Here is a 12,333-nt window from a genome sequence, read left to right on the forward strand (position 1 = left end):
AAGTATTTGCTTTCATATTTTTAAGCAACACCCACTTAGACACTGAGCATGATTTGGTCCCTGCCTTGGAGCTTACAAATTACTTTCAATTTACAGGTTTGTTACTGTATTATACACTGTAATTGGAAGGATTTGTCTGGCACAAATGCTGGTGTTAACATGAGCTGTCAGAACTGCTCATAGAAATAAAATACAATACCTGGAAAAAACACCCCAAAAGAAAAACTAGAGAGCACGAGATTTTGCAGAAGAGATTTGAACAAAGATTAGGAGAAGTAATGGAAAGAATTCATTTTTTACAATGTACGCGTGCTAATACCATCCAAAATAAAAACAGTACCACAATAATACATGCACTTACCTATCAGTTAAAAAGGCACAGATAAGGTTCTTAGCATGCTTAGAGATTTCCACATCATCTGGGAAATTTAACGAGTTCTTATGATCCATAATTTTACTGTATGTTCCTACTAGTGAGTCTGCATAAAAAGGAGTATCACCTGAAATCAAAGTAGTAAATTGACGGTGATTTTGAGTCATGTTCAAGTCACATAAGTTGAAAAAGACAAAATATATGAAGAAAAGTCTGCAAGCAGTTTTACCTGAAAGAGTCTTTTAGTTTAAAAAAAAAAAAAAAAAGGAATGCAGGGTAGAAAATTATATATAGTATTAAAAATAGTCCTTCCCCCAAATGCCTGTTACAAAACTAAGCTATTTTTCATCCTGCATATCACTACCAAAATTTTGCCCAGTGAATTACATCTTTTGTTCTACCTGAAGACTATCACTGTGTTTTCTAATTTACATGATGGCTGACACCCACATAAATCCCCATCTTTAAGAGCTTCCATGGGTTTAAGGGACTGAAACTCATTATGGATTTGCTAACACACTTTTTTTGGAGGAAATCCACCACAGACTGTTTCAGAGGCACGCAGGTCTACCCTGTCTACTCCTGGAGCTGCCTAAGGCAAGCTGGCTCTAGGCAGGAGCCTTCACAGTGTGTTACTGCACTGTTAAGCCCACATTTCATGAATCTTGTTGACTGATAAATTGTATTAGCTTGGGTGCCCACATTAACATGGGCAGGTGGCTTTTAAAATCAGACCTTTCTCACCCAAAGGTTTGCAGCACAGGCTTTAGTTAAGTCTAGTTTCTTTGCAAATATCCTTAAGAAAGGTAAAACTGGGACAACTGAAAAGAACCAGTATTGGTAAAAGTTAACTGACATTCAAGTTAACTGACAACACGCTGAATATACAAATGGTCCAGGTCAGTAATCAAGAGGCTGCAACTTTTACATAAATCCTTTCTCACAACTAATCCATAGGTTTAACAGAGAAGATGAACAATCGCGGGCGCTAGGCTCCTTCCTCTATTCTGGTGTGCCACGTGCAGGCAGGGATCAGCGGCAGGGCAGTCAGCATGCTGACCGCATGCTTCTAATAAGGTATTAAAAATTTCAAAATCTGAAAAAATATATGAACAGACCAGTGAAAAAAACCCATTCGGCTTTCAAAAAGAATATAAATGCAACAATCCTGCCTTTAGCCTCTTTCTGTCATTTGATGGCAAAATAAGAAATTAGTAGTTACCAGCTTGAATAAAATATCAAGACTTTTAGTAAATCCATTAGGTTGCCATACCACACTGATATTTGCTGCTGCCTCCCTCTTTCCAAACCTTCCCCTTCTCAGTTGTCTTTGGTCTCAGAAACAGCTTTGATTTAGGCCACACCTCAAAACTACTCTAAGTCACTGAACTAAAGTAGTGTTAGGATTCATCCGCTGACCAACATTTTAGCTTTTAGTTAAGCGCACAACAAAAACTAGTACCGTTTTCATTAGTACTGTGTCTTTACTAAAACACCAGAACACTTTCTGTGCTTTCTTCAGAGCATCAATTTTTAGAGGAGGATAGACAGAAACTGATATGTAAACACACACAAAAATACTTTCTACCAGTGTGTGGGATACGGAGAAATTAAGTAAGATTATCAAGGGAAAACCAAGTGTGAAAGTCCACAAAGGCTTTTAAAAGCAACTGTTGTTAATGGGATCTTGAAACTCATAAGGCTATTTAAGAACGGAAATGACAACACTAATGTTGTTTTATGTTACATGTTGTTGAGGGTGAAAAAGAAGAAATCTTCAACAGTCAAAATACCATAGTGTAATAAAGGGATAAGGGTTTAACCAAAGGTCAAAGTTAACCTGCATCAAATACTCCAAACCATTTTATTGGTGCCTCTCTCTTAACAATATGTATGGGGGAGCAGAAGATCTGTCTTGAATATTATCATTATTCTTAGTTCAAAACACAAGGAGCAGAAAAGCTACATCATTCCTGAAGAGAAGCTGCATGCTTTTCTAGACACTTTGTCAAATTAATTTGACCTGAGCCTCAAATACTCTGTAAACAAAGCCACTGAAGGAAAGGACTTTGGTGCCATCAGACAGGAAATCCAACTGAGATTAGAATATGATAATTTGAGAACAACAAATAAAAAAATTATTGGGCATAACTAGGCCCTGTAATTGTAATTACCCACATAAAGGTGAAGCAGGTTTTAACATTTCAAGATGACTGTGTAGATAGAACAATCACATATCCATTTCAGAGGAAGAAAGAGGCTCAGGTTAAAAAAAAAATAGCAGGAAGAAGTGTTCATGAAAAGCAGAAAGAAAGAAGACAGGAATTCAGCTGAAAGGATACAGTGTTAATCACACATGATCATGGCATGGCTAAAACCAAAACAGAAACGACATTGTTATTTCCCTCCCATCAGAAAAAGTGTCTGAAAAAAATCACAGTTACTGAAAGTGAAGTTTCCAGTCTAGAGTATACACAAGGAAAAAAAGAAGTACGTTCAGTACTAAAGAAAAAAGAAAAAAAAGTAGTAAAAATAGCAGAGCTACAAATATTAAAATAAGATATACTTTGGGAGGAAAAATACATGAGACCTATGAAATATTAGACATTGTCTAACACAACTCCAAACTCTATGAATAACTAACCAAATAAAGCCCTTAAGCTTAGCAACCCATACAGAAACCCTGGTATAAGAACACAGTGTGTTGCACTGAAATGTAGATGGATTTTTGTCCTAACCAGGTACAGGTTCCCTCATATAATCTAGCTCCCGCAAAAACTGTACCTCTTCACTTTCACTTAAAAAAAATGTTTTCATTAGAAGGATAAAAAGGGGAGAATCCTCCCTCTCAGATACAAGTGGAGGAAGAAGAAAAGAAAAAAAAAAAAAAAAAAAAAAAGAAGCTCTGAGAAAACATTCTGGACAGCTATGTCCAGTATTTTAGTAATTACAGAATTTTATTTATTGCTAAAATTGTTTATGAGAGACTATTAATTGTAAACCACACTTTTTGTGAATCAAAATGCCTTAATTCTGAAAGATACAGAGATTGTAATAGCATCATATATCCAAATGTCTTTCCTGGCTCAGGAAACCAGAAACATCAGATCTGCAATATTCCCACAACATGCTGATTTGGATTTTTAATAATTATATACTCAATTCCATCCTTCTATAATCAGTATTTTGCTACTAGACTATAATACTGATCATCACTGTATTTTAAGAAGCAGATGACTCATCTCCTTAACAGATTATATTCTATGTTCGTTGCCATAGCAGTCCAGTGTATTTTACTGAAAAATCCTGACTCAAGCATAAAGGAAAGAATCAAGCCATACTTCCACAGTCATTTTCACCTAACAGAAGCCGTTGCTACTGCTGGGGGAAAATAAAATGGGGATGGGGCGATGGGGGCGGGGAAACAAAAGGGAAAAAAAAGGAAGAAAGAAAAAAAAAAGAAAGGGGCAGTTCTGCCCTTTCCCATCTCTGCATCCCTGAAAACTCAGTACTACCTGAGACGGCACAAACATTCATGAGATTGAGGTAGCCTAACCCAGTTACAACTATTCTAAGAATTAGTTTTAAGCTGAACCAAGTCAGGGAACTAATCACTGAGCAAGCACTCAAACAGCTGTCACAGCACAGCAGCAACAGAGAGCAAAGAGAACAGGAATGAAGCACCAGCACCAGCCAAAAGTCACAAGCTGTTAGATGGTGAGGTACAACTGGCCCCCTTGCAGCAAAGTACAGCTAAAGACACACTAAAGACTCAACGATAATCTCATTAGCAGAAGAAATCACTACTTACCAACTAGCATCTCGAAAAGGAAAACTCCTACAGACCACCAGTCACATTCCCGTCCATAATAACCATCACCCCCTTGCGATTTCAAAACTTCGGGCGATATGTAGTCGGGGGTTCCCACAGCTGTATCGCAGCGCACCATACCTGTCTGTGTAACAGTAAGAATTCAAATAGCTCAATTAAAAATACTTCTGAGTCTTTAAACAGTTAGTTTTTTCTAGACCAGAAAAACATAAAAAATATAGCCCAAAATATCTGGTTTGAGGAATGTGTTTGAAAGTCTCTGTTTTTACTCCACAATCAGTACGGACTGAAATGACCATTCCTGGTAATGTGCTCTCCCCTGCCTACTCCATAGCAGTTTTTCTTGATTACATCTTTCAAAAATTGACCACTCCTATTATTTTTACCATTGGTTTCAATATCAAGTTACACACCATAACAGACTGCTCCTTAACTCACTGAATTCAGGGACAAACTTTAGAATAATTTTGACAAGCTATGGATTCTAGGCCCTACATAGCAGGTACATAACAGTTTTGTCTAATTCAGACAATAAATCAAGTTATAGGTAAATTTTTATAGTCACGCCTTGTTTTTTAAAGATAGGAAAAAAATAAAAGGAAAAGCTATTTTTAAAGAATAGCAAAGCTTTTTTTTTTTAAATTTATTAACATTTTAATACAGCAGTATTAACGGAATGATTCTTCATCCTCTTTGTTTCACACTGAAATACAGCATCGTCAGATCTGCCAGCATGCTGGTTCAGGCTTACAAGCCTTGTTTCCTTTGATCAAATTCACTGCATTCATTCCAGAGAGACCAGATGGATGAAGGAAATGAAATCCTGGATGAAGTTAGAGAAGTATCAAAAATACACTCATCTTTTATTCTGTCTCTCAACCTCAAATCTTAGTTCTAAGTCACCTTACAAAGTTCTTTGAGCATTTTGCCATAAGCTTTGGCTGAATATTAATACAGAATATCAGCAGCAACAACTAAAGTCAAAACACGTATTTAAAAAAAGAAGAGAAACACTTTGCTTTGGGAACTGTATTGACATGTAAAAATTAGACATCAAACTACAATATTTCTTTTCACACACAACATAAGTGCCAAAAGCTTTTATTTATGGACTAAACCAGAATCCTGGAAAGTCATGAACTGGCAGGCAAAAACCGAAGTGACGACTAAATACTGCAGAGATGTAAGGAGTACTTCAAATGTCCTCCTGGCAAATGCCTATCATCTTCTACAACTCCATGCTGAAGCTGAAACCTAAAGGAAGTTTTAACTTGTCAGTTCCAGAATGAAGAGCAGGTTAACTTCTGCTTTCTATACCATGAACCAGACAGCACATAGCTTGATAATCCTAGTTAACTCTTTTCAGAAGACTGAACGCATTCTTTGTACAAAGAAGAATACAGATGAACACATTTTAACACTGGGAAATAAACGAAAGCCCAAAGGCTCCAGAAATCTAAAGCTGAGAACATTCGAAAATGAATCTGGCACATGGCAGGAGCCACTATTTGATCGTCCTACTTATAACAGCACCCTGTGCACAAACTGACAGGACTTTTCTGAAGTTTAAGCCTCTTTGCTTTGAGCACTGGAGGAATCGCACTAGGTTCACGTGATTCTGCTGCATGTAGGACTGTGGCATCTTAATGAGGTCTCCAACACTGGTGCATGCTTAACTCTTCCTCATCCAAACGCAAAATTACAACAAGGGAAAGTCTGAGCCTTCACTCAATGAAGACTGGCTGAAGCCAGCTGAATCCTTCCCTGGGTAAGAAGTTTTCTTTAAAAACAAAGTCACTGAAACAGTTCTGAAAGATTTCTCTGAAGACCACAGCTTCAGTCATAGCCTCATCATCTCAACACCTAAGCACTTAATAACCTCCATTTCCCATTCCTCTGTAATTAATACACCAAAACAAGAACACTTTTTAACATGTTATACATGTTGATATTTTATGAGGTCTCATGCAAACAAAGCAAAGGTTGTGCAAAAAAAAAAAAAAGCCAGCCCTACCCAGGTCTGATGGCTGGTACGTAGCAACAAGAAAGCTTCTTTCCAATGACATTACAGATGTTAAAGAACTCCAGGTAACAATGCCTTAAGTTTTCAAATGTCAAAGAATTGAGCAGTAAAACAAACAAAAAAAATATTTCTACAATTATAAGGGGTCTGCACACTAACAGAAGTTTTCAATGGACTGTATCTCTCTGAAGCACATTGTTGGTTCTACTTACTCCTCATAAAACTCTACTTTCTGACTCAAGAACAAATCTAAAAATGCGTTCACAGAGTCACAGAACATCCCAGGTTGGAAGGCACCTTGAAAGATCATCTGGCCCAACCTGTTGTGGGAAAGGGAGGCTAGATGACATTATGTAGCACCCTGTCTGCATCTTGAAACCTTCCAGTGATAGGGATTCTATCACATCCCTGGGGAGGCTGGTCCATTACCACCTGAATATAATATTCCCAGATTTCTGTTCCTCTCATTTACACACTTCTTCTTTCAAAGAATGTGGGTGTTGTTCTGTATGTATTTTTAAGTACTGGATACTCTTAATGCCACAGTCAAACTAGTTTCTGTGATCTCTGGCATCAAAGCCAAGTAAACAGGGAAGTCCTCTCTGTGCAGTACATGGCATCTTGACAGTCCCTACGTTCTGCATCAGTTTTGGCTTCTGTACTTCAGCATTTGAAGAGGTCTAAAGGGTGCTGTTTTCTCTGGACAAAGCGTTTTTTCCTGTGTTTCAAACACTAAGCCTCTGTTTTATGCCTGAGTAGCACACTTACTGTAACAGTTCTCATAGAAAGCTTCCTTCGGGGAGTCTCAGACCCGTGTTTTACCTGAGACTTTTCTCATCACCACAAAAGATCAAGGTGGATCCTGGAATTCCATCTCAAGGGAGGCTCCTGCAGCAGCAGTGCAGAATTTTAAAAAAGGCTGTCCATGAGACATAGCATGTCCTCACAACTTATGACAACTTGGCGGTGAGGCTGTAGTGTTTCCTGGCATCATTCAGAATTATTATATTGCTGATCCTCAAGAGGATCTCAATCACACCTGAATGCCTCACTGTCATGGACCATGGCCGAGAATCATAGAATAGTTTGGGTTGGAAGGGACCTTTAAACATCATCTAGTCCAACACCCCTGCAATGAGCAGCGACATTTTCAACCAGATCAGGTTGCCCAGAGCACCATCCAGCCTGACCTTGAATGTTTCCAGGGATGGAGCGTCTACCACCTCTCTGGGAAACCTGTTCCAGTGTCTCACCACAAGAAATGTCGTCCTTATATCTAGTCTGAATCTACTCTCTTTTAAAGAGTTTAGAATCATAGAATTGCTTAGGTTGGAAAAGACCTTTAAGATCATCAAGTCCAACTGTTAACCAAACCCTGACATCCCACCACTAAACCATGTCCCTAAGCACCTCATCTAACCATCTTTTAAATACCTCCAGGGATGGGGACTCGACCATTTAAAACCATTACCCCTTGTCCTAACACAACAGGCCCTGCTAAAAAGTCTGTCCCCATCTTTCCTATAGGCCCCCTTTAAGTACTGAAAGGACATAATAAGGTCTCCCCACCTTCTCTTCTCCAGGCTGAACAACCCCAACTCTCTCAGCCTCTCCTCATAGGAGAGGTGCTCCAGCCCTCAGATCATTTTTGTGGCCCTCCTCTGGACCCACTCCAACAGGTCCATGTCTTTCCTGTGCTGAGGGCTCCAGAGCTGGATGCAGTGCTCCAGGTGAGGTCTCACCAGAGTGGAGCAGAGGGGCAGAATCCCCTCCCTTGACCTGCTGGTCATGCTGCTTTGGATGCAGCCCAGGATATGGTTGGTCTTCTAGGCTGCCAGTGCACATTGCTGGCTCACGTCCAGCTTTTCATCCACCAGTACACCCAAGTGCTTCTTGGCAGGGCTGCTCTCAATGCCTTCATCCCCCAGCCTGTATTGTTACTGGGGATATCCCTGACCTAGGTGCAGGACATTGCACTTGGCCTTGTTGAACCTGAGGTTCACATGGGCGCACTTCTCAAACTTGTCCAGGTTCCTCTGGGTGGCATCCTGTCCCTCAGGCATGTCAACTGCACTACTCAGCTTGGTGTCATCTGCAAAGTTGCTGAGGGTGCACTTGATCCCACTGTCTGTGACACTAATGAAGGTATTAAACAGCACTGGTCCCAGTATGACAAGTGGTGTCCCTGAGGGGTCCACTGATCTTCATCTGGACATTGCACCGTTGACCTGGATGTGACCCTTTGGATGTGACCATCCAGTCAATTCCTCACCCATCAAATCAGGCTTTCACTCCCTCATGAAGTTCTTTTCAGTAAACAAGAGCTGGAAAGTGCTTGTGCAGAAACATTAGGATAGCTCAGATCAGGTGTTAACACTGCAGCCAGGCTTGTGCAGCATGCTGCAGGCAATGAACTGAAGCAAAAAGTATCCAGCAGAGTCTTGGACGAGCTTCAGTAAGAAATGAGTTGAGTTCTAAAAAGAGAAACACATTCCTCCTTTCAGCTAAACTGCCTGAGCTGAGGCGATAATCCCAAATGGTAAACATCCCTTCTTTCAGTCACAACTTTTTTCAACAGATATCCTCTAAACCTGTGCTCTTCTTAAAGCTTGGTTAGCACAAGACAGCTTTATGTACTGAGCCTGGCAGCACTAGCAGTTCCTGGCTCTACGACACCTACTGAAGCCAGCCATGCTACTGTATAGTTTCTTACAGAAAACGTGAGGATTAGAGTCTGGTGAAACCTGCCCTAGGCTACCTTATCACACCTAAATACCAAAAGGGAACTACAATTCCTACTAAACCTTTGAGGCCACCTCTATCCTTTGTTCAATAATAGAAATACTCACCTTGTTGCAGATTTTTTAAAAAGCAAAAAAAAAGAAATCAGAAAACCTACAAAGCCCCCAAACCATCACAACTGAGTTACATAAACAGGCACCAGTTCCTTTTATGTTGGAAAACACTCAGCAATTCTTTTCACATACTGGTAAGGAGGAATTCTGCTGCAAGTGTCTGGACTGGCCCGGAAGACTTAAGAGGACACTGAATTCAATTGCACAGCAAAGGTCAAAAAAGTCTCTCACCAAATTGCAGCAGAATTTTCCTGGGCTCTCAACAACATAAGGAAGATGCTAACGTGCACAACTGCTAAAAGAACTCCAAATCAGAAAAAATAAGTAAGTATTGGGTAAGCATATATTTTCTAGAAATCACCCTGCCAACACCAATATTATATTTACACAGCTGGGATGTGTTCATGTTTTGTAAGAAGTAGCATGCGATTTGGAGAGAATCCAGAACCTCTCAACTTCTAAAGCTTCCTGTATAAAAAATTTTTGCCATTCCACTGAGTCTGAGAAACATGAAGAACCTAAAATGTAATCTGTTAAAAAATTAACTTTTTTAGGAGATCGCTGGTTCATTGATGATGCCCAGTCCAAACTGGAACTCATTGTAATGCGTGACGAGAAATGTGCATGCACTTCTCACATTTATGATATGATCAACCACATTTTAGTATTCCATTCGTTTAACAACAACAATGAAAAAGAAGGAAAAAACCTTTTAGGTTCACCATTTCTGGGATCCCTAAAATAGCGTAAGGGATCACCCTTTTTTGTAGATTTATATTATGAACTTTTTGCTGCTTTTTTAATTAGCTCTTCTGATGAACATCAGACTCCCTTAAGACCTACAGTCTATTGGCTCAAAAGCAAGAATTTTTTAAGGACTAAATTAAAAGAACAAATACTATTTTTGATTTTTTTCAATTAAAGTAAATGCTGTCCCCTAAAATCTAGGCAAAGTGGAAGTAAATATCTGTCTGCCTTTAGAATAACAAGGACAGTAACACTAAATAGACTACTGAACCTCAATAAACAGCTGTAGTTGTTTAATTAAGCTAATATATTGTCACAGGAAAGAAAAAATACCCTGCCTAGAGACAGTACTTCTAGATACAGCTGAAAAGACATTAACTTAATGATGCAAATGCAAATTAAGTAGATTGCAGAGATTATACCAAGCACTGCCCAAACAATACAGAAAAAACCCTAACACATTAAAGCAAATAAGCTTAAAAGGATCATCCTTGCAAACGTTAATACAGAAACCTTTCAAAGGCCAGGCATATCATTACACACATTCATACACAGGTTTTTCAGAATCTGTTACAATTTTTCACAAGAAGAATATATTATGTAAATTACAGGATAACATTTTTTGTCAGGGAAAATTTTAGAAGGGCAAACTACAAAAGGTAGCTTTATTTTTAAGTCTCCTTTGATAATATAAAGTATTACATCCTGTTAAAAATAAAATATTCTTATACAGTCTCATTAGAAAACTGTGTATTTGGCTGTACATGGTAAAACCTGGACAATTAAAATGTATGACATCTTGACAAATAGCTAACATCAATGTTAATCAATGTATCAATAATCAATATCACATACCACTGCTGCCTTACTGTGACCTCATTTTAATGACCACTAGAGGATGCTATGAGAACAATTAGACGCAGTAAAGAAAAAAATAGGGACTGTATCTTGCCTATAAAATTATTTCATTTACAGAAAAATGTCAGTTTATGAACTGTTCCTAATGTTGAAACTAGGAGTCTCATAAGCTCTTCAGACATTTGGCGAAAAAATGAACCTCAGAAATTCATAAACACACATTCTTTCAAAAATAACAAAAAGTAAGTTTACATCCTTCTTCCCTGTGCCAGAACAGTTTATTATAGACAAGGTTACACTATTTAAAGTACTCTTGTATGTAAAACTAGGAGACACGGAACAGCTTTCCAACCAAGTGGACCATTTGATGAATATTCCTTTGGGTATGATAATTCATAAGAAAATAACCTTAGAATTACAGTTTTACAGATGATAAATTATTCATTTGCATACTTACTTCATCCATTTTCATGCAAGTGCCAAAATCTGCCAACTTCAGATGCCCATATTTATCTAAAAGCATATTGTCAGGCTTCACATCTCTGTGTATCAAGCCCATGGAGTGAATTGCATCAAGAGCAAGAACAACTTCAGCTGTATAGAACTTGGCCCATTTCTCAGGCACATCGTAATTGCTCATAAGGTTTACAAGATCTCCACCTGGCATGTATTCCATTACCATGTACAAGTATTTGTCATCTTGAAAGGCACAAAATAGCTGCAACATTAAAAAAAAGGAAAAGAAAAAAATCACAATTACTTTTCAGAGACAGCTAGGAAAAAGAATAAAACACTTTATCTTTAAGTTTTATTAAGCCTGAGCATATGTTTTCAAGATCGATGTAAAGTAACTTTATTTTTTATATTCAAATAATCTGCATTTTCTATTAATTATGACAGTACCTTGACATTTACTGAACTTCAAAACCCCCTCATTTTCGTTTCTAAGAAAGTGAAAAAGATTTCCTGATTATTTTTGTAGTATGAGCTTATATATATGCATGTATCTTGGCATTAAAAATTATCACTGAGTCAAAATGCAAAATACCAAATCTGAGAAAGGGAACATGATATATTGATTTGAAAATAGCTCAACAGTGAATAACATCTTAGACTGTTTCTAAATTTCCTATGTTATCAATCTCCTTATCTCTGTACATATTTATGAAAACATTTGTCACTACGGATTCTGTCCTAAATCAACTCGTATATTGAAATAAGAAAGAAGGAAAAATGTTCCTGAAGACCACTATAACACAATACAAAGAAATTATCCTTAACAATAAAATAACAGTCTGGTATAGGTTATAGGTAGCAGCTAGTATGTTTTTTACCGGCATGATAGTGAAAGTAAGTTTGGTCTCTTTAAAATGTATTTCAGACTTAGAGTGCTGAAGTTTTAGAGATTTCACCCAATGTTCACCAGGTCTGAAAACGGCCCAAACTAACAAAAACCATTACTACAAATGTTCCATGACTGGTGTGAAAAAGTCTCTGAAAGTCTCTCACCTTATTTCTCAGGGAATACTGCTCCTTTACATTAAAAACTAAAATCTCTTGCATCTTTAAGATACACACACAAAATTCAAAGGCAAATGAAAGAGAGGATGTGTGGAAAGGAGGAAATCAAAAAACAGGGAATTTG

At 38.1% G+C, this 12,333-nt stretch overlaps 1 protein-coding gene across 1 annotated transcript in view; it reads right to left on the reverse strand.

The window, feature by feature from the left end:
• Positions 1–12,333, reverse strand: part of ROCK2 (Rho associated coiled-coil containing protein kinase 2) — an 80,010-nt gene that overhangs the window by 28,298 nt on the left and 39,379 nt on the right. The window contains exons 5-7 of the mRNA XM_035895323.1: positions 11,146–11,406; positions 4,185–4,329; positions 362–500 (exon numbers count right to left, since the gene is read on the reverse strand). Of these exons, the coding sequence (XP_035751216.1) occupies positions 362–500; positions 4,185–4,329; positions 11,146–11,406 (545 nt within the window). The remainder of the gene's footprint in view (positions 1–361; positions 501–4,184; positions 4,330–11,145; positions 11,407–12,333) is intronic.

This window comes from Egretta garzetta, unplaced genomic scaffold, assembly GCF_000687185.1.
Source record: "Egretta garzetta isolate BGI_Z169 unplaced genomic scaffold, ASM68718v1 scaffold15, whole genome shotgun sequence".
In the NCBI taxonomy this organism is placed as follows: Eukaryota; Metazoa; Chordata; class Aves; order Pelecaniformes; family Ardeidae; genus Egretta; species Egretta garzetta.